Source organism: Hemitrygon akajei, chromosome 12, assembly GCF_048418815.1.
Source record: "Hemitrygon akajei chromosome 12, sHemAka1.3, whole genome shotgun sequence".
In the NCBI taxonomy this organism is placed as follows: Eukaryota; Metazoa; Chordata; class Chondrichthyes; order Myliobatiformes; family Dasyatidae; genus Hemitrygon; species Hemitrygon akajei.
Window position 1 is genome coordinate 90,637,075 of NC_133135.1, and position 26,812 is coordinate 90,663,886.

General features: G+C 39.0%; 1 protein-coding gene across 3 annotated transcripts in view; it reads left to right on the forward strand.

Moving 5' to 3' along the window:
* Window positions 1-26,812, forward strand: part of fam20b (FAM20B glycosaminoglycan xylosylkinase) — a 141,605-nt gene that overhangs the window by 34,699 nt on the left and 80,094 nt on the right. For all 3 annotated transcript variants that reach the window (XM_073063680.1, XM_073063683.1, XM_073063681.1), the window contains exon 2: window positions 21,493-21,986. In XM_073063680.1, the coding sequence (XP_072919781.1) occupies window positions 21,610-21,986 (377 nt within the window). In that variant the 5' untranslated portion in view covers window positions 21,493-21,609. The remainder of the gene's footprint in view (window positions 1-21,492; window positions 21,987-26,812) is intronic.

Consider the following 26,812-nt stretch of genomic DNA (forward strand, 5'->3'; position numbering starts at 1 on the left):
CTAGGGCAACCAACATACTCTTTACCTAAATTGACACAATCCTTTGAACAATATGGTCAATTATCAGGATACAAGATCAACATAGATAAAACCCAATTACTTTCATATTACTATAGCCCACCAAAAGAAATTGAAAGTAGATACCCCTGGGCATGGCACACAGAGTCTTTCAGATATTTGGGCATCATTATGCCAAAAGATTTGGCAAAATTATCAGAATGTAATTATCAGCCTTTATATAAAAAAATTAAGGAAGATGTGGCAAGATGGAACCTGATTCCTTTTTTCAGTCTCAGTTCAAGGATTGAGTCTATTAAAATGAATATACTGCCCAGATTGTTATATCTCTTTCAGATCCTACCAATAGAGATTACCGTAGATTCCGGACTACAGAGCGCACCTGATTAAAAGCCGCTGGCTCTAATTTTAGAAAGAAAATCAATTTTTTACTTGTACAGGCCACACCGGATTTTCGGCCGCAGGTGTCCCACGTTGTAATATGAGATATTTACACAGAAAGATATTACACGTGAGGATTTTTTAACTTTTAATTAAATCCATATGGTAACATAAACAAATACATATTGCAAATGCTTTTTTTCGAACCGTGCCTGTAACGCGGCTACTTTTAAATATATGTTGCGTATACTTTTTTACTGAACAACATTCCAATATCTCCTAACGACTGGTAAAAAATATATATACTGCAGCCTACCAGGAAAAGTTATTGATCGCCTTTAACTTAAAAGCAGCGTTTTGGCTCCGCTGCTCCCCCCCGCCGTCCCGTTTATCGCAAACCGGTATCCCACAAGACGCGGCGAAACCGGGTGTGACGTCATAGCATCCCGCGATGTAGTACAGAAAACAAATATAGTTAAAACTCTTCTAACTTTAACTAGAAAATGAATTACTAAGCGAAAATATTATAAACTAAATAACTGCCATAAAGGCAGCACAATGCTTTTCTTCGAGTGTTTTCCATGTTGATGAGGGTGAGTACAAATGACTGATTTACAATAATTTAATTGTGAAAGTGCGCTTGATTTATCGTACAATTTCATTGGACCTCTGTGAACTACTCATCAATTTTATTGGTCTACTGTTACGAGGCAAAATGTTTTTGGCGGCATGAAAAAAAATAATGTATTAGCCGCACCGTATTAAAGGCCGCAGAGTTCAAAGCTGTTCAAAATGTGGGAAAAAAGTAGCGGCTTAAAATCCGGAATCTACGGTAATCAAAATCAATTCAATGAATGGAACAAGATGTTATCAAGGTATTTTTGGCAGGGTAAAAGGCCTAGAGTTCGGCTCAAAACTTTGCAATTAGCAAAGGAAAAGGGGGGATGGGGCCTACGTTCTCTTAGAGATTATTACTTTGCAGCACAGTTGAGAGCTGTGATATGTTGGTACAACCCAACATATGACACTCAATGGGAAAACATTGAGGAGCGGGTACTTCCCATCCACATACAAGCAATTTTGGCTGATAGCAACCTGCAAAGGTACATAAATACTATTGATAACTCATGAGTGAAATTGACTCTTGAAATATGGAAAACTACTGTAAAAGAATATAATCTAGAGGGAGATATTGCAATTCTTAAATGGTGTGCATATGACTCGGATTTTACACCAAATAAATTGGATGCTAGATTTAAGGACTGGACAGCTAAAGGAATAACAGTCCTTTGCAACATAATGAAAGAAGGAACACTGTTCAGTTTTGAAATGCTTAAAGAGAAACACTTATTAGAAAAACAAGATTTTTATCGGTATTTACAGATGTGACAATATGTTAACAAGACGCTTAAAAATGTAACCAAGGCAAGTACATGCTTAATAGAGCTCTTTAGAAAAGCATATAATTCAGATAATGGTAGTAGAATCATTTCAAGCATGTATGAGGGGTTGTCAAATCTTAAAACACATTCAACTTCATACATTAAAACAAAATGGGAGAAGGAAGGAGGGATAATTATATCTGAGGAAGAATGGACAACAATATGGAGGTATCAATGGAAGTGTACCAGTTCACAGAACTGGAGGGAGTTTGGATGGAAAAACTTGATATTTTATTACACCCTCTCAGAAATCCCATTATGATAATAACCTCCCTGTTTGCTGGAGAAATTGTGGAAATCAAAATGCAAATCATTATCATATTTTTTGGGACTGCCCTGTTATCAAAGACTATTGGAGGGGGATACACAATGCCCTACACGACAATTTTAAATGTGAAATACCCTTAGAGAGTAAGACCATATTACTCTCTTGGATATATACCTCAAGAATGGTTGAAAAGAGATAAATATTTAATGACTATACTGTTGGTGGCTGGTAAAAAGACTCTTACTAGGAAATGGTTATCACAGGAGAGCCCAACTTTAAATACATGGATGGAAATTACAATGGACATTTACAAAATGGAGAAGATAACAGCATCTGTTAATCATAAGCTGGAACAATTTGATTCATAATGGGAAAAATGGTTCAACTACATAATGCCTCATAGGCCTGATTTTATTCTCACAAATCAATGAATCTGTTGTAAAAAAAAATCACTCCCTACTTGTACATAGTTCTTTCCTTTTGCTTGTTTTTTTCTTTCCACTCTTTTCTATAAGTGTGATAAATACTTTGTGGAGATTTGTGATATATATGATTATATGATATATATGTACAATGTCTCAAATACATCAAATACATCACATACCAAATTGACTCATAATTTTCTCACTTCTTTTTCTTCTCTCTATATTCTCAGTCTTGATGAAGGGTCTCTACTTGAAATATCAACCATATCTTTGTCTGTTTGGATGTTACCTGACACATGGAGCTGTTCCAGCTTTTATGTTTCTTTTGCCTTGGCTTATTTAATGTTTACAGTTGAAGTAACATTCTTATAAATCTCCTCTCCATCATCTCCAGAGCAACCACATTTTCTGTATGTGGTCACAACCAGGTTTATTGTCACTGATTTGTATGTTGTGAAATTTGTCATTTTGTGGTAGCAATACAGTGCAAAGACAAAATTACTATTAAGTTGCAAAATAGTGCAAAAAATGACCAAATCTGAGGTAGTGTTCATGTGTTTGTGGACCATTCAGAAATCTGACAGCAGAGGGAAAGAAGTTGTTCCTAAATCATTGAGTGTGGGTCCTTGGTGTGCACGTAAACCTGGACCCACAATTCCTCATTGGTCAAGAAGGCACAGTATGATCTACACTTTCTGAGGAGATTGATGTGTGCAAGGCTCCCTGCCCCAATCTAACAACTTTCTACAGGAGCTTTATTGAGAGTGTCCTGTTTGACTGCATCATTGTGGTGTATGGAAGCTGCAAAGAACCAGACCACAAGACCTTACAGAGGTTAGTAAAAACAGCCAAGAAGATCACTAGGGTCTCCCTCCCTGTTACTTGTGACAATTACCAGGGCATTGTATGCAAAGGGCCCAGAGCATTGTTGAGAATCCCTACCACCCATCCTGTAATCTCTTTGACTCTCTACTGTCAGTAAGAAGGTACAGGAGCATCAGGACTAGAAGTACCAGGCTGGATAACAACTTCTTCCCCCAGGCTGTGAGACTAATGTATACCCTGCTGCCTGTGGTGTCTCATCACTAGGACAGTGAGCTGTTGATTGTACTGTTTACTATTTACCTGTGCTGTACACTTCACGTGCATTTTGATTATATTTTATTTATTTGTGATAATATTTAGTTTTACTTGCTGTGTGTGATATATGTATTATGGGTGCATTGTGGTCCGCTTTTGGTTTGGTTGTATATATGTAATCAGATGACAATAAACTTAAACTTCAGGCTTCAGTACCTGTTTTCTGATAGTAGTATGGATGATAAACAGATTGCACAGTACTTAACTATAAGTTAACTAGTGTTATGTTTAGTTCTAGCCTAGACTCCCTGCTCTTGTATTTTCTATTTTCAGCCAACAAGAGAAAGCATCATCTATGACTTTTTAACACTGATTTTGTTTTCCTACCTTTAAAGATCTTGCATTTACATTTAAAATTGAAATTTTCATTTTAAGCTCCCTTTGTCCCTCTGCATGATTAAGTAACCTGCCTTTTTATGTATTTCCTTGCCTCGTTGTAGTTCCCCAAGTACATTTTCTTGTATTTCTTTCAGCTAAGTTCCACTCTGTTGACTCTCTTGCCCAATTGACCAGACTGTCCATATCTAACTACAGTCTGAGTTTCCTGCTGACTATCAAGTACGGTACATTAGTTATAATATGCACTTTTTTCCGCTTCTAAATCACTTATGTGTATTACATTCTTTAGGTCCAAATAATTAATCTATTTTGCAATTAAAGAGGGATGTAAAGTTGTACCAGAACAGCCTTCCAGTCACAAAACCATCCATTAATTATTACCCTTTGAGTTTTTGTGACTGAGTCTAATTTATCATCTTCCCTAGGATCCCCTGGGCTTTTATGGCTTACCATGAGGGACCTTGTCAATCCATGTAGACTGGATCGTACACACTACATGGATGCTCCTTGTTACTAATTGGAAAAATTTCAACCACTTTTGTCAAAAATGCAGCCTTTTCTTATCAAATCCTTGCTTGATTAATTTGTGTCTTTCTGAATAAAGGTTTATACAAGCCTTTAAAGGTTTATGCAATTCCAATAATTTTTTCTACCACTGAAGTTAAGTTAATTGACCTGTAATTACTTTCTTTGTTCTTTTCTAAACTATGCTGCATTTTCAACGGTCCTTTAATTCTCCAGCACCATTCTAGAGCCAGGGACAATTGAAAATGATTGCTGGAAATTCTTTTTTCCTTTGAGGTATATTTCATTTCAGCTTGGTGCAAAGATGTTAAATTGGAGTTGATGTAGAAAGATATTTCGGTGTGTTTGAATACCTCAAAGTGTGAAGGGGGTCCTATAGAGATGGATACTGGCATAGAATAGTATACAAAATGAGCATCTTGAATGAAATTTTAAACAATGTGAGTTTAAAAAAACATTTAAAATATCTTAAGATGGCCTGGATTCTTGAAAGTTCTCATTTACTTTTAAATACTATTGTTCAATAACACCAATGAAAATACTTCTGATCTCCATGTCAGTTATAAAGTTATTTTTACAAATGTTTAAGTACCATGTCACGTATTATAATTAAAATAATGTGTTATGAATTATTATACTGAACTATTTAAAAAAATAAGTAGCCTTTTAAAATATTCTGATGGTGGTCCAAATGTGTAATGCCCTGGTTCAGATGGTTCATACAGATGACTTTCTTTCCCTGTTCCTATCATACTCACTGTAATGGCATTTGATTGTAAATTACATCCATTTGTAATATTGAATTCCTGGATATTTATCTAAACAATGGTCACTAATTTTAATTGTGTGAGACGTTGTGTTTTACTTCTGCTTTCATAAGTATAAATTAAAGTTTATAAAAGATTTGCTAATTGGAAGAATTGCCTAATATTTGGAATTAATCGTATCTTCCAGAGAATTAGCTTTGAGGGCAGAGTTCAGTTTAATTGTTTTCTTCCTGCTCTATAGACTGTGAGAAGGAACCTATAATACACTTAGATCAAGGGTAAACCATTGTGTTGAAGCAATGTTTGAAGGAGTTAGTTATTGTGACATTATGGTTTTGGTTTGCTTATTGTTTTATTTATATTGACGTTTTTCTTTAGAAATAACCATGAGGCTAATGTTATTCAAGTGTAAATCATATAGTAATTTAGGAGAAATATCTGTAACCTGCTGTCTCAGATGCCTTGACACTCTGGAAACTTCCCTGTCATATTAACTATAAAATACACTTACCTATTTAAGTGGAAGATGGTTGCATGTTAAGTGAAATATACCATTAATACCAGAGAGAGTTTGGATTTATTTGTTTCAACAAAATAAACATTTTAATCATACTATGCAACATCTCAGATTTTAAATTTTAATTATTATTTGGTTAGGAACTATTCCTTTTTGATCCAGCTTGATCTCATTTTCATCTCTGCCTCTCTTTATTTCATTTCTGGACTTTCTTTTTTTTAATACATTTTTTAAATTAAATTTTCAAATAGGTTACAGAAAGAAAAAAAATTATCAACCCTTCCCCCCTCCCCTTAACCCCTCCCCCTAACATATCCCTATAGAAAAAAAAGAAGAAAAAAGAAAGAAAGAAAGAATGCCTGGATATCGGAAGCTCCCCACATGCCCATGGAGTTCATAATAGCTTTAATATGTATATTTATTTCTTTCCCCAGATAACCAATAATTTTATCTTTGGAGCACCTATATATTTAATCCTATCTTTTGTAAATAAGGGTGCCAAATTTTCAGAAATATTTCATATTTATCTCTTAAATTATAAGTAATTTTTTCAAGTGGAATGCAGCTAAAAATTTCATTCTTCCAACGATCTATACTTAAGTATGAATCCGATTTCCAAGTAACTGCAATAGCCTTTTTGGCTACTCCCAATGCAATTTTTATGAATTCTTTCTGATATTTATTCAATTTGGATTTCGATTTTATCCCTTTAATATCGCCTAGTAAAAATAATGTTGGATTATGTGGAATTGTATTCCAATAATTTGTTCCAGTAAACTCTTAAATTTGTCCAAAAAGGTTGAATTTTAAAACAAGACCAAGTAGAGTGTGAAAAAGTACCAATTTCTTGATTACATCGGAAGCATTGATCAGATAAATTTGGGTTTAATTTATTTATTTTTTGTGGTGTAATATATAATTGATGTAAAAAATTATATTGCACTAGTCTTAGCCGGACATTTGTTGTATTTGTCATACTGTCAAGACATAGTCTTGACCAATTTGTTTCTTCAATTTTAATATTCAAATCAGTTTCCCATTTTTGTCTTGACTTATGAATTCCTTGTTTAATTGCCTGCTTTTGAATCAAATTATACATACAAGAAATAAATTTTTTAATTTTTCCTTTTTGAATTAAAATTTCTACTTCATTAGGTTTTGGCAATAACATTGTTTGACCCAGTTTATCTCTTGGAAATAACAAAAAAGAGTGTTGTTTGATATTTTATATTTATTCTTTAATTGATCAAATGACATTAATATACCTTCTTCAAAACAATCTCTTATATATCTAATCCCTTTTTGAAACCAGTTGTATAAAAGTTGGTTATCCATTGTAAAAGGAATAAGTTTATTTTGAATTAAAGGTCAATTAATAACTCAATTTAGATGGCCAATAAATGGTATAAAATATTTAGGTATAAGAATTGATAATGATATAAAGAATTTATATAAATTAAATTATTTACCATTATTGAAAAAAATTCAATAAGATCTTGATAAATGGATGATATTACCAATAATGTTAGTAGGCAGAGTAAATGCTGTAAAAATGAATGTATTCCCTAGATTACAATATTTATTCCAAACACTACCAATACAATTACCGCAGAAGTTTTTTCAAGAGTTAAATAAATGTGTGAGCAAGTTCGTTTGGAAAGGTAAGATGTCAAGAATATCGTTGGAAAAATTGACATGGAAATTTGACCTAGGAGGGTACAACTTCCAAACTTTAAAAATTATTATAAAGCAAATCAACTTAGATTTATTGCATCTTTTTTTGATGAAGATAAACCGGCATGGATTAGAATAGAACTAGATAAAATAGGAGAAAATATACCAGTGTGGAGACCCACTTTCTGTGCAGGCGAACCGGCTCACAAATAGCCAGCGCGCGGGGGGAGACTTTGGTAATGCACTTCTGACGTCATTTCCGCCCGGAGAGGGCAGGCGCTAGGGATTTAAATGCCAGCGCCGCGAAGTTTGAATAAACTAGTCTCGAAACGACTTACCGACTGCGTGTCGTTATTATAGTGCTGTGTGTAGCACATCGCTACACCAGAAGATTTTATATATAAATGGGAATCTAAATGGATATGGGAAAAGAAAGAATCTCCTATATTAAAACATTTGATTGATTTACGGAATAAGATAAATGTTGATGATGAGATAAAGAAATCTTTATTAGCAATTTCTGGACTTTCTTGATACTAAAGCAATTTTTTTTTAGTCAATTCTGATCTGTACATTACATTCATTAATGATTTTTTTCAGTCATGTTAGTTAAGGAGATTCATATCTTTTGGTATTCTGCAATTGGAATTGGTTTATTATGCGCAAGTGTCAGGGGAAAACCTAGTTTGAAACGGGGTCCAGAATAGAGCCTATGAACTATGCTGCTATTAAGAGAGAGGGAGGCGTCCAGCGCAATGAGAGAGAGACAGAAACTGCTTGAAAGATTGATGTTATGGTTTCTCTGCCAGCTTGTTTACCTTTTCCCCGAGGTCACTTGCCTGCTTGTTGAAGTTCCTGCAGAGAGAGCAGGGCAGAGCAGGGTGATGGACAGCTGGTGTCCAACATGGGGAGATAAAAGCCAGGTCCGCTGTTACACAGACAGACGCACCACGAGACACACAGTTCGGATACTGAGCAAGCTTTGTTGCACCCACAGGAAGGTGGGGTTTTGGAGGTTCGATTTGGGGAAATCAGTCACTGGCTCACAGTGTGTAAAGGTGCAACTGGTGGGGAATTATTTGTGTGTCCATCTTTGCCTGGGTGATAATTCCACCACTGAAGAACGGTCGTACGTATCATGGTCATAGTCGGTGACCACAACAGGACTTATGAAGACAACAGGAAGATCGACGGCATCACCTCTCACCTTTCTCTCTCTCTCTCTCCCCAACGTTACTCAACTAACTACCTCGAACTGAACTGAACTCTCTTCATCACATCGTAAGACTGTACCCATTTACCCCTAGGTTTGAAAGAGCCTAATTTTGTTCCTATTTCCACACTTGTATATCTATATATCGTTGCTAACCTGTTCATTATATTTGCATTTAATTACTGTATTGCTTAGTTACTAATAAACATTATTAGTTTATAGCAATACCAGACTCCAGAGTGTTTTCCATTTCTGCTGGTTCTTTAACCCGGTCACGGGGTACGTGACAACAAGGTACAGTGTAAAGCTTGTCTTTTGCTTATAGATCAATTCATTGAGGCAGTACAATGTGAACTAACAACAGAATGCAGATTAAAGTGTAACAGCTATAGAGAAAGTGCAATGGACATAGACAGTAAAGTGTGATGTGTAAGGTCAAGTCCAACTTTACCGTACTAGGGAACAATTCAATGGTCACCTGAATAACAACTGAAAATGCTGGAAACATTGTGGAAGTGAAATGGTTAATGCTTCAGGTCAAAGTTCCTCCAGAAGTGGGATTGAGAGGAGAGTGAACTGAGTTTATTGTGTCCTGAAGAAGGGCCTTACTTTTAGCCCGAAATATTAATTGTTTATTGGCTTCCATAGAGGCTGCCTGACCTGCTGAGTTCTGCCTATGTCTGTTGCTCTGGATTTCCAGCAATCTACAAAATTTCTTGTTCATGAGTTTATTTTAGATAGCAGAGAAAGTGTGGGAAGAACAATTGAAATGTATCTTATAGGTGTAGACTTTAATAGGACAATTAAGAAGCAGTTAAGATTAGATGAAACTTCTTTGTCTGTACAGTTGGCCCTCCTTATCTGTGAGTTCCGCATGCGCGAATTCAACCAACCACCAGTTGAGAAAACCCGGAAGTGCTCTTCCAGCACTTGTTGTTCGAGCATGTACAGACTTTTTTTTCTTGTAATTATTCCCTAAACAGTGCAGTATAACAATTATTTTGCATAGTATTTACATTGTATTAGGTATTATAAGTAACCTAGAGATGATTTAAAGTATACGGGAGGATGTGCATAGGTTATCATGGATCGGGATCGAAAAAAAACGTAAGTTCTCTTACTAAGTAAGTCAGAACAGGTACATGTGGTATTATTTAGCGTCATTAGTCTTAGTATATAGTATATATTTTACCTTTCTATGCATATAAAACACTGAAGAAACGTATGTTTCAGCGCCGGGCTTAGAAAATCCATGCCGGCTTGATGTGGAGGATCAAAACCCCAAAACCCAATAATTAGACCAGTACATTTCTTGTATATGTAGCTTTCATCGGGGCAGGGCCTTTCTCACTTTATCCTTTAAAATTGTTCGGATCGTTGACCTAGCCTAACGCTCTTCCAATGACCGATGGCGTTTCACCTCTTTCTGATCGCTTTATTATTTCCACTTTATTTTCAATCGTGATCGTGATTATTTTCGTGAACAGAAACACTGCGGATTCAGAACATTGCCACTGGGTCCTAATATCCACTGCACCGAGACAGGTTAAATAAGGTCTGGGGTTCCGCTGGGTCCTAAGGTCCACCATATTGAGTCAGGTTGAATAAGGGACTTGAGTATCCGTGTTTTTTTGGTATCCGCGAGGGGTCCCGGAACCAATATTAAAGTTGTGGAACTTGCTGAGCAGGCAGATTCTATTTTTTTTGTACAGAGACAGGGCTAAAATAATGACCAGCAGAAATGGTTGGTTCTGATACAAACAGAAAAGAATTCAACTTGGAACATTTAATAATCAATCCTATAGGCTACAGTATGCCCAGACAGAAGACAGAAGAACTCTTCCTTAGACTTTGATTCGGTCTTGTTCTAACAGTGCAGGAAGCCACAGACAGAAAGATCAGGGTGGGAATGGTTGAGGAATTAAAATGCAGTGAGAAGCCTGGTGTCACTCTGGATAAACTGTACCTGCTCCTCAGAATGATTACCTAATCTGTGTTTGTTTTCTCCACTGAAGAAAAGGCTACATTATGAATACTGAGTGCAGTAAGTCAAATTGGAAGGAAGAGAAAGGAATCTTTGATTCACTTTGAAAGGCTGCTCCCTGGGTGGTTGGAAGGGTCAATATAGCAGGATGGATGTCTGCAGTTACCTGGGAAAGTGTCCTAAGAAAGAAGTGGCAAGTAGGGATGGAAGAGTGGACCCTGAAAGTTGTAAAGGAAGCAATTCCTATGAAATACTGAAAGGGAAAGAGAATGAAATATGTGCCTGGTGGTGGAATCTGGTTGGAGCTGGTGAAATTACAAAAGACCTACTGAACGTTTCTGCATTTGTTTCTGATTGCAGGCTAAAGACAGTATCAATGATAAAGAAAAGATGTTTTTTGTTCCCCATTGAGCTTTGATAGGACTTGCTGGAGCTTGAATCTCAAGGCTATGTACACTCTCATCACGTATAGGCATTAACCCATTGTATAATGCTGAAGGAAGCGTCAATGTCCTTCCTATAGTGAGGCAACCAGATCTGTATGCAATACTCCAGATGTGGCCTAACCAGAGTTTTATAAAGTTACAACAAAACCTCTTGGCGTTTGATCTCAGTGGCTCAACTAATAAAAGCAAGCATTCCATAAGTTGGCTTAACCATCTTATCAACCTGTGTAGCCACTTTCAAGGAGCTATGAACTTGGATCCCAAGATTAGCAACACTTACATATGTTGCCCTTAACAGTGTACTGTCTCCTGGCATTTCTCCTATCAAGATGCAACACCTCACATTTATCTGGATTAAACTCCATCTGCCATTTCACTGCCCATATCTGTAACTGATCTATATCACACTGTAATTCTTTGTCAGTCTTCTACACTATCCACAACTCCACCAATCTTGGTATGATCCACAAATTTATTAACCCACTGTTACGTAACCCCGTAACCAGGTAACTTACCAGCAAAGATAGATGGATCAGCTGAGTCGGATGCTACTATTTTCAAACGTTTTATTCAAAAAGGGCACAAACGTATGGTTAATACAAAACATTCAGATCATATACATCGTCAAAACTCAATCTAAAACACTGGTGTAACCATAATCAATCAGAAATAAGCTCTACAGTTGTCTAGGGGTAATACTGAGTCCAATTGAAATATAAAGAGTCACTCAGAAGTTTGCAGGCTTTTCCCTTTTGGGAACCGCTGGGGTTTTCACATTGTAGAGAGAGAGAGATGATTTAGAAAAGATAAACACTTGCCCGTCGTCTTGGCAGAGCAAATCCTTGGAATCAGGGGAGCAGACTTCCCCGTTGTTAGTTAAAAGCAGTCTTTCGTTGGTTCTAGCCACAGATTCGAAATTCGGAATCTAACGCACGTGGCTTCCTTCAAAATGCCTTCCCGCTCCCACGGGAATCGATATCGTGCTTCCTTGGTGTCTCCTGGGTGCGTCTGAGGGTTCCCCCCCCTCAGACCCTCCTTTATACTTCTTCACGGGATCGCAGGTGTCAATCAAGTTGCAGGTAATGCGATCTCTCTCTCAACCAGCCCACTTTGCCCGAGGGCTTTTCACGTGGTCTCCATGAGACAATAGTCAATGTCACCTTTATTCTGCTTCTTGGGAGAACGTGGTCTCTCTCTCTCTCTCCCATTTTCCTGTGTCTATTCAGCACGTCTCTTCCTCTTTTGGGTCAGCTGACCCCCCCTTGACTAGGGTTCTTGAGATTCTCACAAAGGAGGGGGCCGACGGCATAACACCTCCCCCCATAACGGGTTTTTAACCAGCGGTTAAAAACAGATTGGTACAGGATTTTTTTTTTGAATCTACATACTACACAAGCTTTTCTCTTCAGAGTACTACTGTTATACATTCAAGTCAGTATCTAAACAGGTAACAAGTACAGTGCCCCTTTTCTTTAATACCTTAACCTCACGTGCCATGCTAACGCCTGGTAGCATCAGACTTCAGCTCAATGAGTCTTAGCTTACATACATCTACAAAGGTTCATGCAAAATACTAATTTTTATGTTACTTTCAAACTTAACAGTCAAGCTTCCATGGGTGTTGTCTTTATTATTCACATACTTTGTCAAAATCCCTTAAAACCGGCTTCCGCTATTTAAAAATCGCGTCCCCATTAACCCTCGCCTCTTTTCCGGTTAATTCCCTCGTGGTGATCTTGGGCACCCTGGCGAAATAGGCTTTCGCCCGCTCCTTTCAAAGGAGTTATCAACAATGTGTTCCAGTTTAAACTCTTTGTTCAAACAGCATTTCAAATTCTGCCTTTTCACACCACACTCTGGAATAACAATAGCGTGTGGGGCCCCTTTACCTTCCAACTCAACCTGTAATTGATTCACAGGCTTTGTGGTACCAAGCCATTGTCTCTGCAGCCTGGTTGCTGCTTCCGATATCAGTCCAGCCTTTAAATTTTCTTCATTTAATTTGGGAACTACACATTCCCCTTTTCCTTCAATATTAATATTCACCTCACCAACTTGTAATCCACCTTCGAGCATAAACACCTGGGAACTCTCACTTCCCAAGGGTAACCCTTTTTTTTCCGAACCAAGTCTATTTGATCCAAAAGGACGGCCGTCCCGTCCAGCTGAGTCAAATACCTCCACTTTTCCCTGTCAAGTGTGTGAGACACAACCTGCCCTGCACAAAGCCATGCTGGCTCTCTCATGGGTTTCCAAATGCTCATATAACCTATCCCTAAGAATTTTATCCAGCAATTTTCAACAATTGACATGAGACTTACCAGTCTATAGTTCTTAAAATTTTGTATTTTTCGTATTTTAGATAAATTTTCCCTTCTTAAGTAGAGGTATAACATTAGCCACATGTTAGTCCTCTGAGACCTCACCTGTGCCTAGAGAGGATTCGAAGTTCCTGGTCAAGGCCCCAGGAATCTCGTCTCTTGCCTCCTTCAATAACTTCCCATCATGCTCATTGGACTTATCCACCTTAAATACTCATTGGGAGGCCCAACACTTCTACCTCCTTGATCTCTGAACCCCCTAACACTCAGCATTGATCTCTTGGTCCTCCACATCCCTTTCCTGGTAAATACTGAAGCAAAGTACTCTTTAAGTACCTCACTCACCTTCTCTGCATCCAAGCAGATGTTCCATCCTTTAACTTTGAGTGGCCTTGCTCCCTCCCTAGTTATCCTCTTGCCCTTCTTGATGTATGTATAGAATGCCTTGGGATTCACCTTAATCCTACTTAAGAGGACTTTTCATGGCCCCTCCTGGCTTTCCTAATTCCCTTCTTTAGTTCTTTTTTGTCTTGTGTATACTCCTCAAGTGTTTTGTTTGATCCTAACTTCCGAAGCTTTACATACTTTTCCTTTTCCTTCTTGACACAATGCATCACCTCTCTGGACATCCAAGGTTCTGTTATCTTTCCATCCCATCCTTTCTTCTCATAGGAACATACCTTCTCGGTACTCTGTGCAATTGATCTTCAAACACCCTCCACATTCTTGAGGAGGACTTTCCAGAGAAAAGGTGTTCCCAATTAACTCGTAGTTCCTGCCTAATGCCTTTGTAATGTGCCCTACTCCAATTTAGAACTCACCTGCAAGGACCTATTCTTGTCTGTAGCTTTCCTGAAAGATAAGAAGTTATGGTCACTGTTCTCTAACTGCTCATCCAGTGAAAGGTGAGTCACCTGGCTAGGCACATTACCCAATACCAGGTCCAATACAGCCCTTCCTCTCATTGGACTGTTCACATATTAATTTAATAAACCCTCCTGGATGCACTTAACAAATTCTAAACCCCTTGCATTAAAAAGGTCCCAGTTTATATTAGGGAAGATGAAATCGCCATGACAACAACTCTTTTTTACATATTCCTTAATTTGATGACATATATGTTCCTCAAAGTCCTGGTAGCTGTGGGGGGGGGGGGGGGGCGGAGAATGGGTGTACAATCCTATTAGTGTGTTTGCAGCCTTTCTTCCTGAGTTTTACCCAAATGGACTCAGTGGCTGAACTCTCCATTATGTCTCTCCAAAGTGCAGTTTTGATATTGTCCCTGATTAGTAGTGCAAATACCCCCTACCCCTTTTTACCTCCTTTTCTATCTTTTATAAAACTTCAAAAACCTGGTATATTAATCACCCATTCTTGCCCCTTTCTCAACCAAGTTTCAGTAATGGCCACAACATCATAGTCCAATGTACTGATCCATGCTCTTAAGTTCATCACCTTTACTCATTATACTCCTAGCATTTAAATATACACACTTTAAACTATTTGACCCATAATACTTGTTATTTTGATTTTTTGCCTTTTAATACTTTCCCTGACCTCTAACTTCTGGTCTGCCCCTTCCTTACTGATGTGAGGCTCCGGTTCCCAGCCCCCTGCAAAACTAGTTTAAACTGTCCCAAGTAGCATAGCAAACCTCCCGGCCAGGATATTGATTTTTCTCCATTTCATGTGCAACCCGTCCCTTTTGTACATGTTACCTCTTCCCCAGAAAAGGTTCCAGTGATCCAAGATCTTGAAACCCTGTCCTCTGCACCATCTACTCAGCCACTACTCATTCATCCGTGCTGTCACCTTATTCTGTCCTGCACAAGCTCTTGGCACGTGGAGTAATCTGGAAATTGCTACCTTGGAGGCCCTTCTCTTCTGCCTCTCTCCTAACTATAGAGCGGCATGCAAAAGTTTGGGCACCCCGGCCAAAATTTCTGTTACTGTGAATAGCTAAGCAAGTAAAAAACGACCAGATTTCCAAAAGGCATAAAGTTAAAGATGACACATTTCTTTAATATTTTAAGCAAGATCACTTTTTTATTTCCATCTTTTACAGTTTCAAAATAACAAAAAAGGAAAAGGGCCCGAAGCAAAAGTTTGGCCACCCTGCATGGTCAGTACTTAGTAACACCCCCTTTGGCAAGTATCACAGCTTGTAAACGCTTTCTGTAGCCAGCTAAGAGTCTTTCAATTCTTGTTTGCGGGATTTTCGTCCATTCTTCCTTGCAAAAGGCTTCTAGTTCTGAGAGATTCTTGGGCCGTCTTGCATGCGCTGCTCTTTTGAGGTCTATCCACAGATATTCGATTATGTTTGGGTCGGGGGACTGTGAGTGCAATGGCAAACCTACAACTTGAGCCTCTTGAGGTAGTCCATTGTGAATTTTGAGGTGTGTTTAGGATCATTATCCCATTGTAGAAGCCATCCTCTTTTCATCTTCAGCTTTTTTGCAGACATTGTGATGTTTGCTTCCAGAATTTGCTGGTATTTAATTGAATTCATTCTTCCCTCTACCAATGAAATGTTCCCCGTGCCACTGGCTGCAACACAAGCCCAAAGCATGATCGATCCACCCCCGTGCTTAACAGTTGGAGACATGTTCTTTTCATGAAATTCTGCACCCTTTTTTCTCCAAACATACCTTTGCTCATTGTGCCCAAAAAGTTCTATTCTAACTTCATCAGTCCACAGGACTTCTTTCCAAAATGCATCAGGCTTGTTTAGATGTTTCTTTGCAAACATCTGACGCTGAATTCTGTGGTGAGAACACAGGAAAGGTTTTCTTTTGATGACTCTTCCATGAAGGTCATATTTGTGCGGGTGTTGCTGCACAGTAGAACAGTGCACCACCACTCCAGAGTCTGCTAGATCTTCCCGAAGGTCTTTTGCAGTCAAGTGGGGGTTTTGATTTGCCTTTCTAGCAATCCTACGAGCAGTTCTCTTGGAAAGTTTTCTTGGTCTTCCAGACCTCAACTTGACCTCCACCATTCCTGTTAACTGCCATTTCTTAATTACTTTACGAACTGAGGAAATGGCTACCTGAAAACTCTTATAGCCTTCTCCTGCTTTGTGGGCATCATTTATTTTAATTTTCAGAGTGCTAAGCAGCTGCTTAGAGAAGCCCATGGCTGCTGAATGTTGGGATAAGGTTTGAGGAGTCAGGATATTTATAAAGCTTTGAAATTTGCATCACCTGGCCTTTCCTAATAATGACTGTGAACAAACCAAAGCCCTAACAAGCTAATTAAGGTCTGAGACCTTGGTAAAAGTTATCTGAGAGTTCAAATCTCTTGGGGTGCTCAAACTTTTGCTTGGTGCTCCTTTCCTTTTTTTCACTCTAAAATTGTACAAAACAAAAATAATATGCTAATCTTGCTTAAAATATTGATAAGAATGTTTCATCTTTAACCTTATGACTTTTGGAGATCAGTTCATCTTCCACTCACTTAACTATCCACAGTAACAGAAATTTTGACCAGGGGTGCCCAAACTTTTGTATGCCACTGTATACACAGCGTAGGACCTCTTCCCCTTTCCTGCCTATGTCATTGGTGCCAATATGCAACAGGATCTGTCTATTCACCCTCACCCTTGAGAATATCCTGCAGCCACTCCAATACATCCTGAATATGTGTATTTCAGGCTCCTGTAACACTCCTCGATGGTAGCAATGAGGAGGCATGTCCTGGTTGCTGGGGGCTCTTTAACGATTGAAGCTACCTTTTTGAGACATTGACTTTTGAAAGTGCCCTTGATGCTTGGGAGGCTCAGGCCCATGATGAAGCCGTCTGAGTTTGCAACTTTTTGGAGCTTTTCCCTATCCTGTGCAGTTGCCCCTCCATACCAGATGATGATGCAACCAGTTAGAATGCTCTCCACGGTACATCTGTTGAAATTTGCAAAAGTCTTCAGAGTGATACCAAGTTTGCTCAAACTCCATTAGTCGCTGTTGTGCCATCTTTGTAATTGCATTAATATGTTGGGCCCAGGATAGATCTTGAGAGATGTTGACACCTAGGAACTTGAAATTGTTCACCCTTTCCCCTTATGGTCCCTCAATGAGGACTGGTGGGTGTTCCCTCAACTTCCCCTTCCTGAATTCTGCAATCCATTCCTTTGTCTTACTGATACTGAATGCAAGGTTTTTGTTACTACACCACTCAGCCAACTGATCTGTCTCATTCCTGTACGTGTCTTCATCACCATCTGATATTCTGCCAATAATATTTTTGTCGTCAGCAAATTTATACAGTACATGGCATTTGAGCTGTGCCTAGCCACACATTCGTGAGAGTAGAGCAGTGAGCTATGCGTCCATCCTTGGTACACCAATGTTGATTGTCAGGGAGGAGGAGATGTTATTATTGATCTGCATTGACTGTGGTCTTCCGATGAGGAAGTCAAGGATCCAGTTACAGAGAGAGCTACAGTGGCTCAGATTTTGGAGCTTGTTGATTAGTACTGAGGGTATGATGATTTTGGACACTGAACAGTAATCAATAAACAGAAGCCTGCTTTAGGTATTGCTGTTGTCTAGGTGGTCCAACGCGAGTGGGGAGCCAGTGAGATTGCATTCACTGTAGACCTATTGTGGCGATAGGCAAAATGCAGCAGGTCCATGTCCATGCTTGGGCAGGAGTTGATTTTGCCCATGACTAACCTCTCAAAGCACTTCATCACAGTAGAATTAATCAATGCAAATTAATCAAAGTTGTTGACCTTGATATGCCCTTCTGCTCACCATGTCCATGCCAACTGTAAAGCACCCATGTTCCATGATACACTAATCATTTTTAATTCTCCCTACAATTCCATCAACTCTGATACTCACCAATACACTAGGAAACTTCTGCTCACAGGGAGAATGTGCAAACTCCATGTAGAAAACAGTGGAGGTAAACACTGTGAGACCCCTACATCCTTTTCTGTTTGCGATCCCAGTCAGTATGGTCAGTACTGGGAAAATTACATTTTACCCCTCAGCCAAATCATTGATATAGATTATGAATAGCTGGGACCTAAGCATTGTTCCATGCATTTTTTCAGTTGTTAATCTGAGAAGAATCTGCTTATATCCACTCTATTTTCTGTCTAGTATCTAATTACCAGTCTTTGTCAGTACATGGCCCCCAACTCAGTGCTTAAACTTGTTCACCAATCTCCTGTGCAACACCTTGTTAAAACCTTTCAGAAATCCAAATACGCCACATCCATTTAACTCCCCAGCCCTCAAGATCAGTAAAATGACAGATTTCGGTAAGATTCATGATTTGCCAAGTTAGCATCCATTTAAATAACGCCAGTTGCTATTGGTGTCACCCAGTGTTACAAAGCAGATCCATCACAAAGGTGTATTTACTCTCCACCTCTTTTCCATGGTCTACTGTTCTCTTCTATTACATTCTTGCTTCTTCAGCCCTCTACCTCTTCCACCTATCACCTTCCTGCTTCTCACTTCATCTCCTACTCCCATCCACCCACCAGCTTTCTCACCTGTTCTCACCTATCACCTGCCAGCTTATATTCTTTCCCTTCCTTCCAATTTATTCAGGTTTTTGCCTCCTTCCTTTCTAATTCTGATAAAGGGTTTTGGCTGTTTATTCCTCTCCATAGATGCTGCCTGACTTGCTTAATGTTTGTTACTAAACATTTATAGCTTACGTAATTAGCCCACTGCTCTACTTGTTTTATACCTATGATTGTGTGGCTAAATACAGCTTCAATGCTGAAGTTAAGTTTGCTGATGACACCACTGTCATTGGCCAAATCAAAGGTGGTGACAAATCAACATTCAGGTGGGAGATTGAAAATCTGGTTGAATGATGCCACAACAGCAATTTCTCACTCAATATCAGCAAAACTAATGAGCTGATTATCAACTACAGGAGGAAGAACCAGTCCTCATTTGGGGATTAGAGTTTGAGGGTCAGTTATTTCAACTTCCATGCAATTATCATATCGGACGTTTTGTCCTTGGGTATGTAAATACTATCATGACAAAGACAAAACAGTGCCTCTACTTTCTTAGAAGTTTGAGTAGATTCAGCATGTGATCTCAAACTTGAACCATCTAGTATAGATAGTGGAGAGTATCCTAGCTGGTTGCATCATGGCCTGATATGGGAACACCATGCCCAGGAACAGCTAATGGTGTACACATCCTGGTTAAATCAAAGGGTAACTCCTCTCATTATTGAGCAGATTCGGATGGACCACTGCTGCAAGAAAGCAACATCAATCATCAAGGACCCCACCATCTAGGCCATTCTCTCTTCTTGCTGCTACCATCAGTTAGGAGGTACAGAAGCCTTGGGTCCTTTATCACTAGGTTCAGGGATAGTTATTACTCTACAAACATCAGACTTCTGAACCTGTGTGGATAACTTCACTCACCACAACTCTGAACTGATGAACAACCTACAAACTTACCTTCAAGGTCTCTGGGTTTTATTTTGCACAATTTGTCTTCTTTTGCACATTGGTTGTCGGCCTTTGTTTCTGAGCTGCTCATTGGTGGAGAAGCTGGAATTGATGTGGACCATGTTACTGCCTGCTACGGGAAGGCATCGAAGTCAGGCAATCTAACAATGAGTGATTATCTTGGACATTTCTCTTGTGATTAAAAAAACACGAGTCAAAGTTAACATGTCGTTTACTCTTTCAAAATCTCTTTTAATAGTTTGGTAGAGTTGAAAGGCGATTAAGAGCCAATTCCATTGTTGTGGTTTTGAAATAACATAGATCAATCAAAGCAAGAATGCCAAATTTCCTTCCTCAAAGGGTATTAATTAAGCAGAGCAAGACACATTTTGTTCTTTACAATTTATGCTAGCAATTGAGAATTAACTTATAGAACGTTATAGGAATCCAGAATTATTTCTCTACCGTTTGCAAAGTATAATCAGTTGCACATTAAGTTCAGCATTCCTTTGCTCAAACACAACAATGTCTATTATTGCACAAAGGTTTGCGAATCAAGGGTAATGTATGCTAAAATGTAAAAGATTTTGCTGAGCTGCAGCTGCTTAGAGCACATACAGATCTGCCACTCAGCATTGACATAGCATAATGTTTTTCTGAGCTCAAATTTATTTAGATTTTATAGCAGCAGTAATCTTTCAGTTCAATATGTTAAATTTTTGTATGAATTATTACTATTCTGGTGTAGTCTTAATTCTATTCATTCATAACACTTTCTGTTGTAATACATAACACTATTTTAAGGATCCTTATTTACACAGTGAACATTTTTAAAACAAAATGTACAATATTCTTGCATTATGTAAAACTCTTATAACTGCATTAGTAAATGTTTCAAGGATATTTTAGTTTAAATTGAAACTATACATTTAACATGGCTAAATCCATTGGTATCCATTATGTTAAAATTTATTTTTACCAATTAAGTTCTAGTGTACTGGAAAACCAGTTAAAATGCTTGTTTTATCATTAAATTGCGTCTATTCTAATGTGGATGCCTGCTCTTCATTATTGTTCTCTGACATAATGACTGTTCATAGTGTTCTGTTGATGCTTATTTTCTTTACCCTAGGCAGCAGTGTAACTGTGAATTGATTCAAGGAGAATTATTGATTAAATGCGCTTATTATCTATCACGACATGGCAATCAAGTTCCTGAACAATCCCATCAGTCCCATCTCCTTATTTCCATGCTACTTTATTTTCTCTTATTTGCTTATTAACTAACACATTGATTTCCCCCCCCCCCCCACTTTCTTTCACTATGGAGTAATTTACAGGAGGCAATTGATCTACCAGCACATCTTCGGAGTGTGGGAAGATCTGGAGCACATACTGGAAATTTACAAACTCCACGCAGACATTGTATCCAGATCCCTGGTGCAGTAACAATGCTGCCATCACTGTTACTGTATTTGCCCATAGTAAATCATGGTAAATTGTTTTGATGGGCAGATCAACTCTATAGTGTATGGTTTTAACCTGTTATTTGTGTTTGTGTTGTGAAGTATTTTGAAAAGTATTAATGATCTATTTTTCTTTCAGAGTGTCTGTTGCTGGCATGTGTATGATTGGGAAGTTCAACTGAAGTTGGCGTTGGTCCGCAGTCGTCATTTTGAGACTATTTGCAATATCTGATGCTATCTTGGAATAGCGGACATCATGAAGTTAAAGCAGCGTGTTGTTTTACTAGCTATCCTTCTAGTTATTTTTATTTTCACTAAAGTGTTCCTGATTGACAATTCAGACTCATCTGCAACTAATCGAGAGGATCAACATTCTTTCCAGCGTATGATGGATAATCTTAAAATTGAACTGAATCCCAATCTGGAGCACACTCTACAGTCACCGTGGGAAATTGCAGCACAGTGGGTTGTTCCCAGGGAGGTGTATCCCGAAGAAACTCCAGAGCTTGGAGCCATTTTACATGCTATGGCCACCAAAAAGATAATCAAGGCTGATGTGGGCTACAAAGGAACCCAGCTGAAAGCTCTGCTTGTTCTTGAAGGTGGTCAGAAGGTTGTGTTCAAACCTAAAAGGTATTTATTTCTATACACACACCTTAATGATATTGAACTAAATCGTAGGACTTCCTCCCTCTCTTTTTGTCTTTCCACCCAAAATGTTGCATCCCCTGAAATATTTCTATGCAAACATAAAAATGTCGTAATATTGCTGTTTATGCAATATTGTAACGAGTTCCTGTACCCTTTGGGTATACCCTATGAAAAGGCACTAATACAGAGCCATCATTAGTAAAATGATGAAATTAGCACCTTACATGCTGTAATAATTCAGTAATTGAATGAACAGATTTGAAGTCCAGTTCATTCCAGACTTGAAACTGTATGAAACTCATTAAAGTCTAGTTGTGAGTAATCTTGTGCCCCACTGCTCCCAACCTCTCATTTTTACTCGTTCCCCAAATGGATTTTTTTAAATCAGTAAGTATAGTTGCAACGAGAAAATTGTTTTTAAAAAACAGATATGATAATTCTTGTGTTGCTATGACACACCAAAATCTAATTCTTTCAATGATTAGTATCAAAGGTGAAAAATTGTATCTGTATCTCTGTGATAAGAGGATTTTGAGGATTACTGATTGAGAGAAATATTCAAGTCTGAAGTTTTTTAAATTTTAATCTTCCAGATTGGTAATATTTGATCATTTCCATTTTTGCTTTGGCCTATTTTTTGCTGGGGTTGGTTATGGAATATCATAAATTAAGTAAACATAATGCATCCTGCATTTTGTTCTAGCAAATCACACTGTTGGAGGAGCTCAATGTCAACTGCTCAGTTCCCTCTGCAAATGGTGCCTGGCGCACAGAATTCCTCAATAGTGTTTTTTTTTGGCTCAGGTTCTAGCATCAGCAGTCTTGTGCCTCCATCTTTTATTTTGGTGTAGTGGACTAGAATTTATTTGAGACATTAATAAGGCTTACCTTTTTATAATGTATAATTTTGCCTCAAAGTGCTAATATTTGAACGTTTGCTCTGATTGATCCTGCTCTCAATCCATGTATTTTGAACAGCTAGTACCCAATGTAAGCTGCGTAGAGGAACATTTATATTTAAATATTCGTGGTCGCAGAAATTACCAACTGCTGTTGATGCTCGGGGTTATATTTGGAGTATTTCCAAATTCTTGGATCATAGTGATCAATGTTGTTCAAGGTTGGACAAAAACATTTAGAGTGCGGAAAGAGATCATTTAGTCCATCATATTCACATGGTCAAAAGTGAATGGTAGAAATTACCTTCAATTCCTAGCTCTTGGTCTATAGTTTTAAAAATTATGGTTTTTTAAGTTCTCTTTCAGATGTGCATTAACTGAAACCTTTGTACCCATTAATTTCTCCTGAGTTTTAGGATAGTTTGTCAAACTTGTATATCTCAGGAACAGGCCCTCTGACCACAGACCCTGACTTCTTTACCCATCTGTACCAATCCCATTTGACTGCATTTGGGCCATATCCTCCTTTGTGTTGTTTACTTACGTTTTTGTCTGCATGGGTTGAGGTAAATTTATTTGATTCCACCACCTCCTCTAGCGACCTGTTTCGTGTATGAATCATTCTATGTACAGGTAAAAAAGCTTAACTCTCATAACCTCCTTAATCCTCTTACCTTTCACAAACCTTTGCCCTCTTACTATGGGGAAAGGTTTTGACAACTTACACATGTAAAATGCTGGAGGAACTAAGCAGGTCAGGCAGTATCTATGGAGAGGAATGAGCAGTCATTGTTTTAGCTGATACCCTTCATTGAAAGGAAAGGGTAAGAAGTACTCCCTTGCAACGCTATTTTTATATCCCTTTCTGTCACATCTGAAACTTTTTTGCCCCAGGATATGGAGCGGCCCTTCCCTCAATAACATTTCTGAGATTGCAGCAATTTCAGAATTCCATGTGCTGAACCACACTCTCAGCCCATCTTTTGTACCTGTGGGACTCCTAGGATTAAAATAGATGTTATTAAGCCTCTCACCTGCCGTGCAACTCCTCATCTAGACTTGCCTGCATATCAGGCTGTATGACTCTGAACAGGACAGAGGAACTTTAATGCAAAGATGCTTTCGGACAAAACAGATTTGGTCTGGAGATAACATAGACCAAATGACATATTTCCAAAGGATTTTCTGTGCATATGTATAATATATCTTTGGAGGTAGTAAGACTTGTGGGAGAGCCTTTATTTCATAAATAGAAATATCAATTGAGACTTAACAGTTCAGAAGTAAGGACGTACTATTGAAATAAAAGAAACATAAATGCTTAGTAGTCCGGACAGTATCTGTTTAGCCAACAGAGTTAATGACAATTCATCAGAATGTTTTATTGAATTCTTAGTTGTGGCTGAATCAGCATTTCAGAAAGAAATTGTGTCCAGATCTGATTAAGATGAATGTGTTGTACCTCAAAGGCAATGACTTATATGACCTGGCAGTGAAGCCTAGAACATGGAAGGTCGACAGGGAAATGACCCTCAGTATGTTGCAGTAGAAAGAAGGGGCATAGTGACCACATTGAATAGAAGTGACAGTGATTATTAAAATACAACATAGTCTAGTTTTGTGAAGGAGCAGGCCAAATGAGAATAGAACAAGGACACAGATAGATTTAAGATGCCTATGTTAAGTGAACAAAGGGTGGTGAGTTGCAAACTCATTTCAGTGCTTTAAAAGGGATGGGGGGGGGAAGGGGAGGATGGGTGGCATTACTGGTCAGGGATACTATTACAAATGCAAAAAGGGTGGGTATTGTAGCAGGATCCTCTTTTGAGTCAGTATGGGTGGAAGTCAGGAACAGGAAGGGAGCAGTTACTCTACTGGGGGTATTCTATAGGCCCCCGGGTAGCAGTAGAGATACCAAGGAGCAGATTGGGAGGCAGATTTCGGAAAGGTGCAAAAATAACAGGGTTGTTATCATGACAACACACACAAAATGCTGGTGGAACACAGCAGGCCAGGCAGCATCTATGAGGAGAAGCACTGTCAACGTTTCGGGCCGAGACAGTGCTTCTCCTTATAGATGCTGCCTGGCCTGCTGCATTCCACCAGCATTTTGTGTGTGTTGTTGTTTGGATTTCCAACATCTGCAGATTTCCTCGTGTTTGCTCGGGGTTGTTATCATGGGTGACTTTAACTTCCCTAATATTGATTGGCACTTGATTAGTTCCAAAGGTTTAGATGGGGCAGAGTTTGTTAAGTATGTCCAGGATGGATTCCTGTCACAGTATGTTGACAGGCTGACTAGGGGGAATGCCATACTAGATCTAGTATTAGGTAACAAACCGGGTCAGGTCACAGATCTGTTAGTGGGTGAGCATCTGGGGAACAGTGATCACTGCTCCGTGGCCTTTAGCATTATCATGGAAAAGGACAGGAAAATTTTTAATTGGGGAAGGGCAAATTATGAGGCTATAAGGCTAGAACTTGTGGGTGTGAATTGGGATGATGCTTTTGCAGGGAAATGTACTATGGACATGTTGTCGATGTTTAAGGATCTCTTGCAGGATGTTAGGGATAAATTTGTCCCGGTAAGGAAGATGAAGTATGGTAGGGTGAAGGAACCATGGGTGACAAGTGATGTGGAAAATCTAGTCAGGTGGAAGAAGGCAGCATACATGAGGTTTAGGAAGCAAGGATCAGATGGGTCTATTGAGGAATATAGGGTAGCAAGAAAGGAGCTTAAGAAGGGGCTGAGAAGAGCAAGAAGGGGGCATGAGAAGACAAGTAGGGTAAAGGAAAACCCCAAGGCATTCTTCAATTATGTGAAGAACAGAAGGATGACAAGAGTGAAGATAGGACCGATTAGAGATAAAGGTGGGAACATGTGCCTGGAGGCTGTGGAAGTGAGCGAGGTCCTCAATGAATACTTCTCTTCGGTATTCATCACTAAGAGGGAACTTGATGACGGTGAGGACAATATGAGTGAGGTTGATGTTCTGGAGCATGTTGATGTTAAGGGAGAGGAGGTGTTGGAGTTGTTAAAGTACATTAGGACGGATAAGTCCCCGGGGCCTGACGAAATATACCCCAGGCTGCTCCACGAGGCGAGGGAAGAGATTGCTGAACCTCTGGCTAGGATCTTTATGTCCTCATTGTCCACAGGAATGGTACCGGAGGATTGGAGGGAGGCGAATGTTGTCCCCTTGTTCAAAAAAGATAGAAGGAATAGTCCAGGTAATTATAAACCAGTGAGCTTTACGACTGTGGTGGGAAAGCTGTTGGAAAAGATTCTTAGAGATAGGATCTATGGGCATTTAGAGAATCATGGTCTGATCAGGGACAGTCAGCATGACTTTGTACAGGGCAGATTGTGCCTAACAAGCCTGATAGAGTTCTTTGAGGAGGTGACCAGGCATATAGATGAGGGTAGTGCAGTGGATGTGATCTACATGGATTTTAGTAAGGTATTTGACAAGGTTCCACACGGTAGGCTTATTCAGAAAGTCAGAAGGCATGGGATCCAGAGAAGTTCGGCCAGGTGGATTCAGAATTGGCTTGCCTGCAGAATGCAGAGGGTTGTGGTAGAGGGAGTACATTCAGATTGGAGGGTTGTGACTAGTGGTGTCCCACAAGGATCTGTTCTGGAACCTCTACTTTTCGTGATTTTTATTAATGACCTGGATGTCGGGGTAGAAGGGTGGGTTGTCAAGTTTGCAGACGACACAAAGGTTGGTGGTGTTGTAGATAGTGTAGAAGATTGTCAAAGATTGCATAGAGACTTCGATAGAATGCAGAAGTGGGCTGAGAAGTGGCAGATGGAGTTCAACCCGGAGAAGTGTGAGGTGGTACACTTTGGAAGGACAAACTCCAAGGCAGAGTACCAAGTAAATGGCAGGATATTTGGAAGTGTGG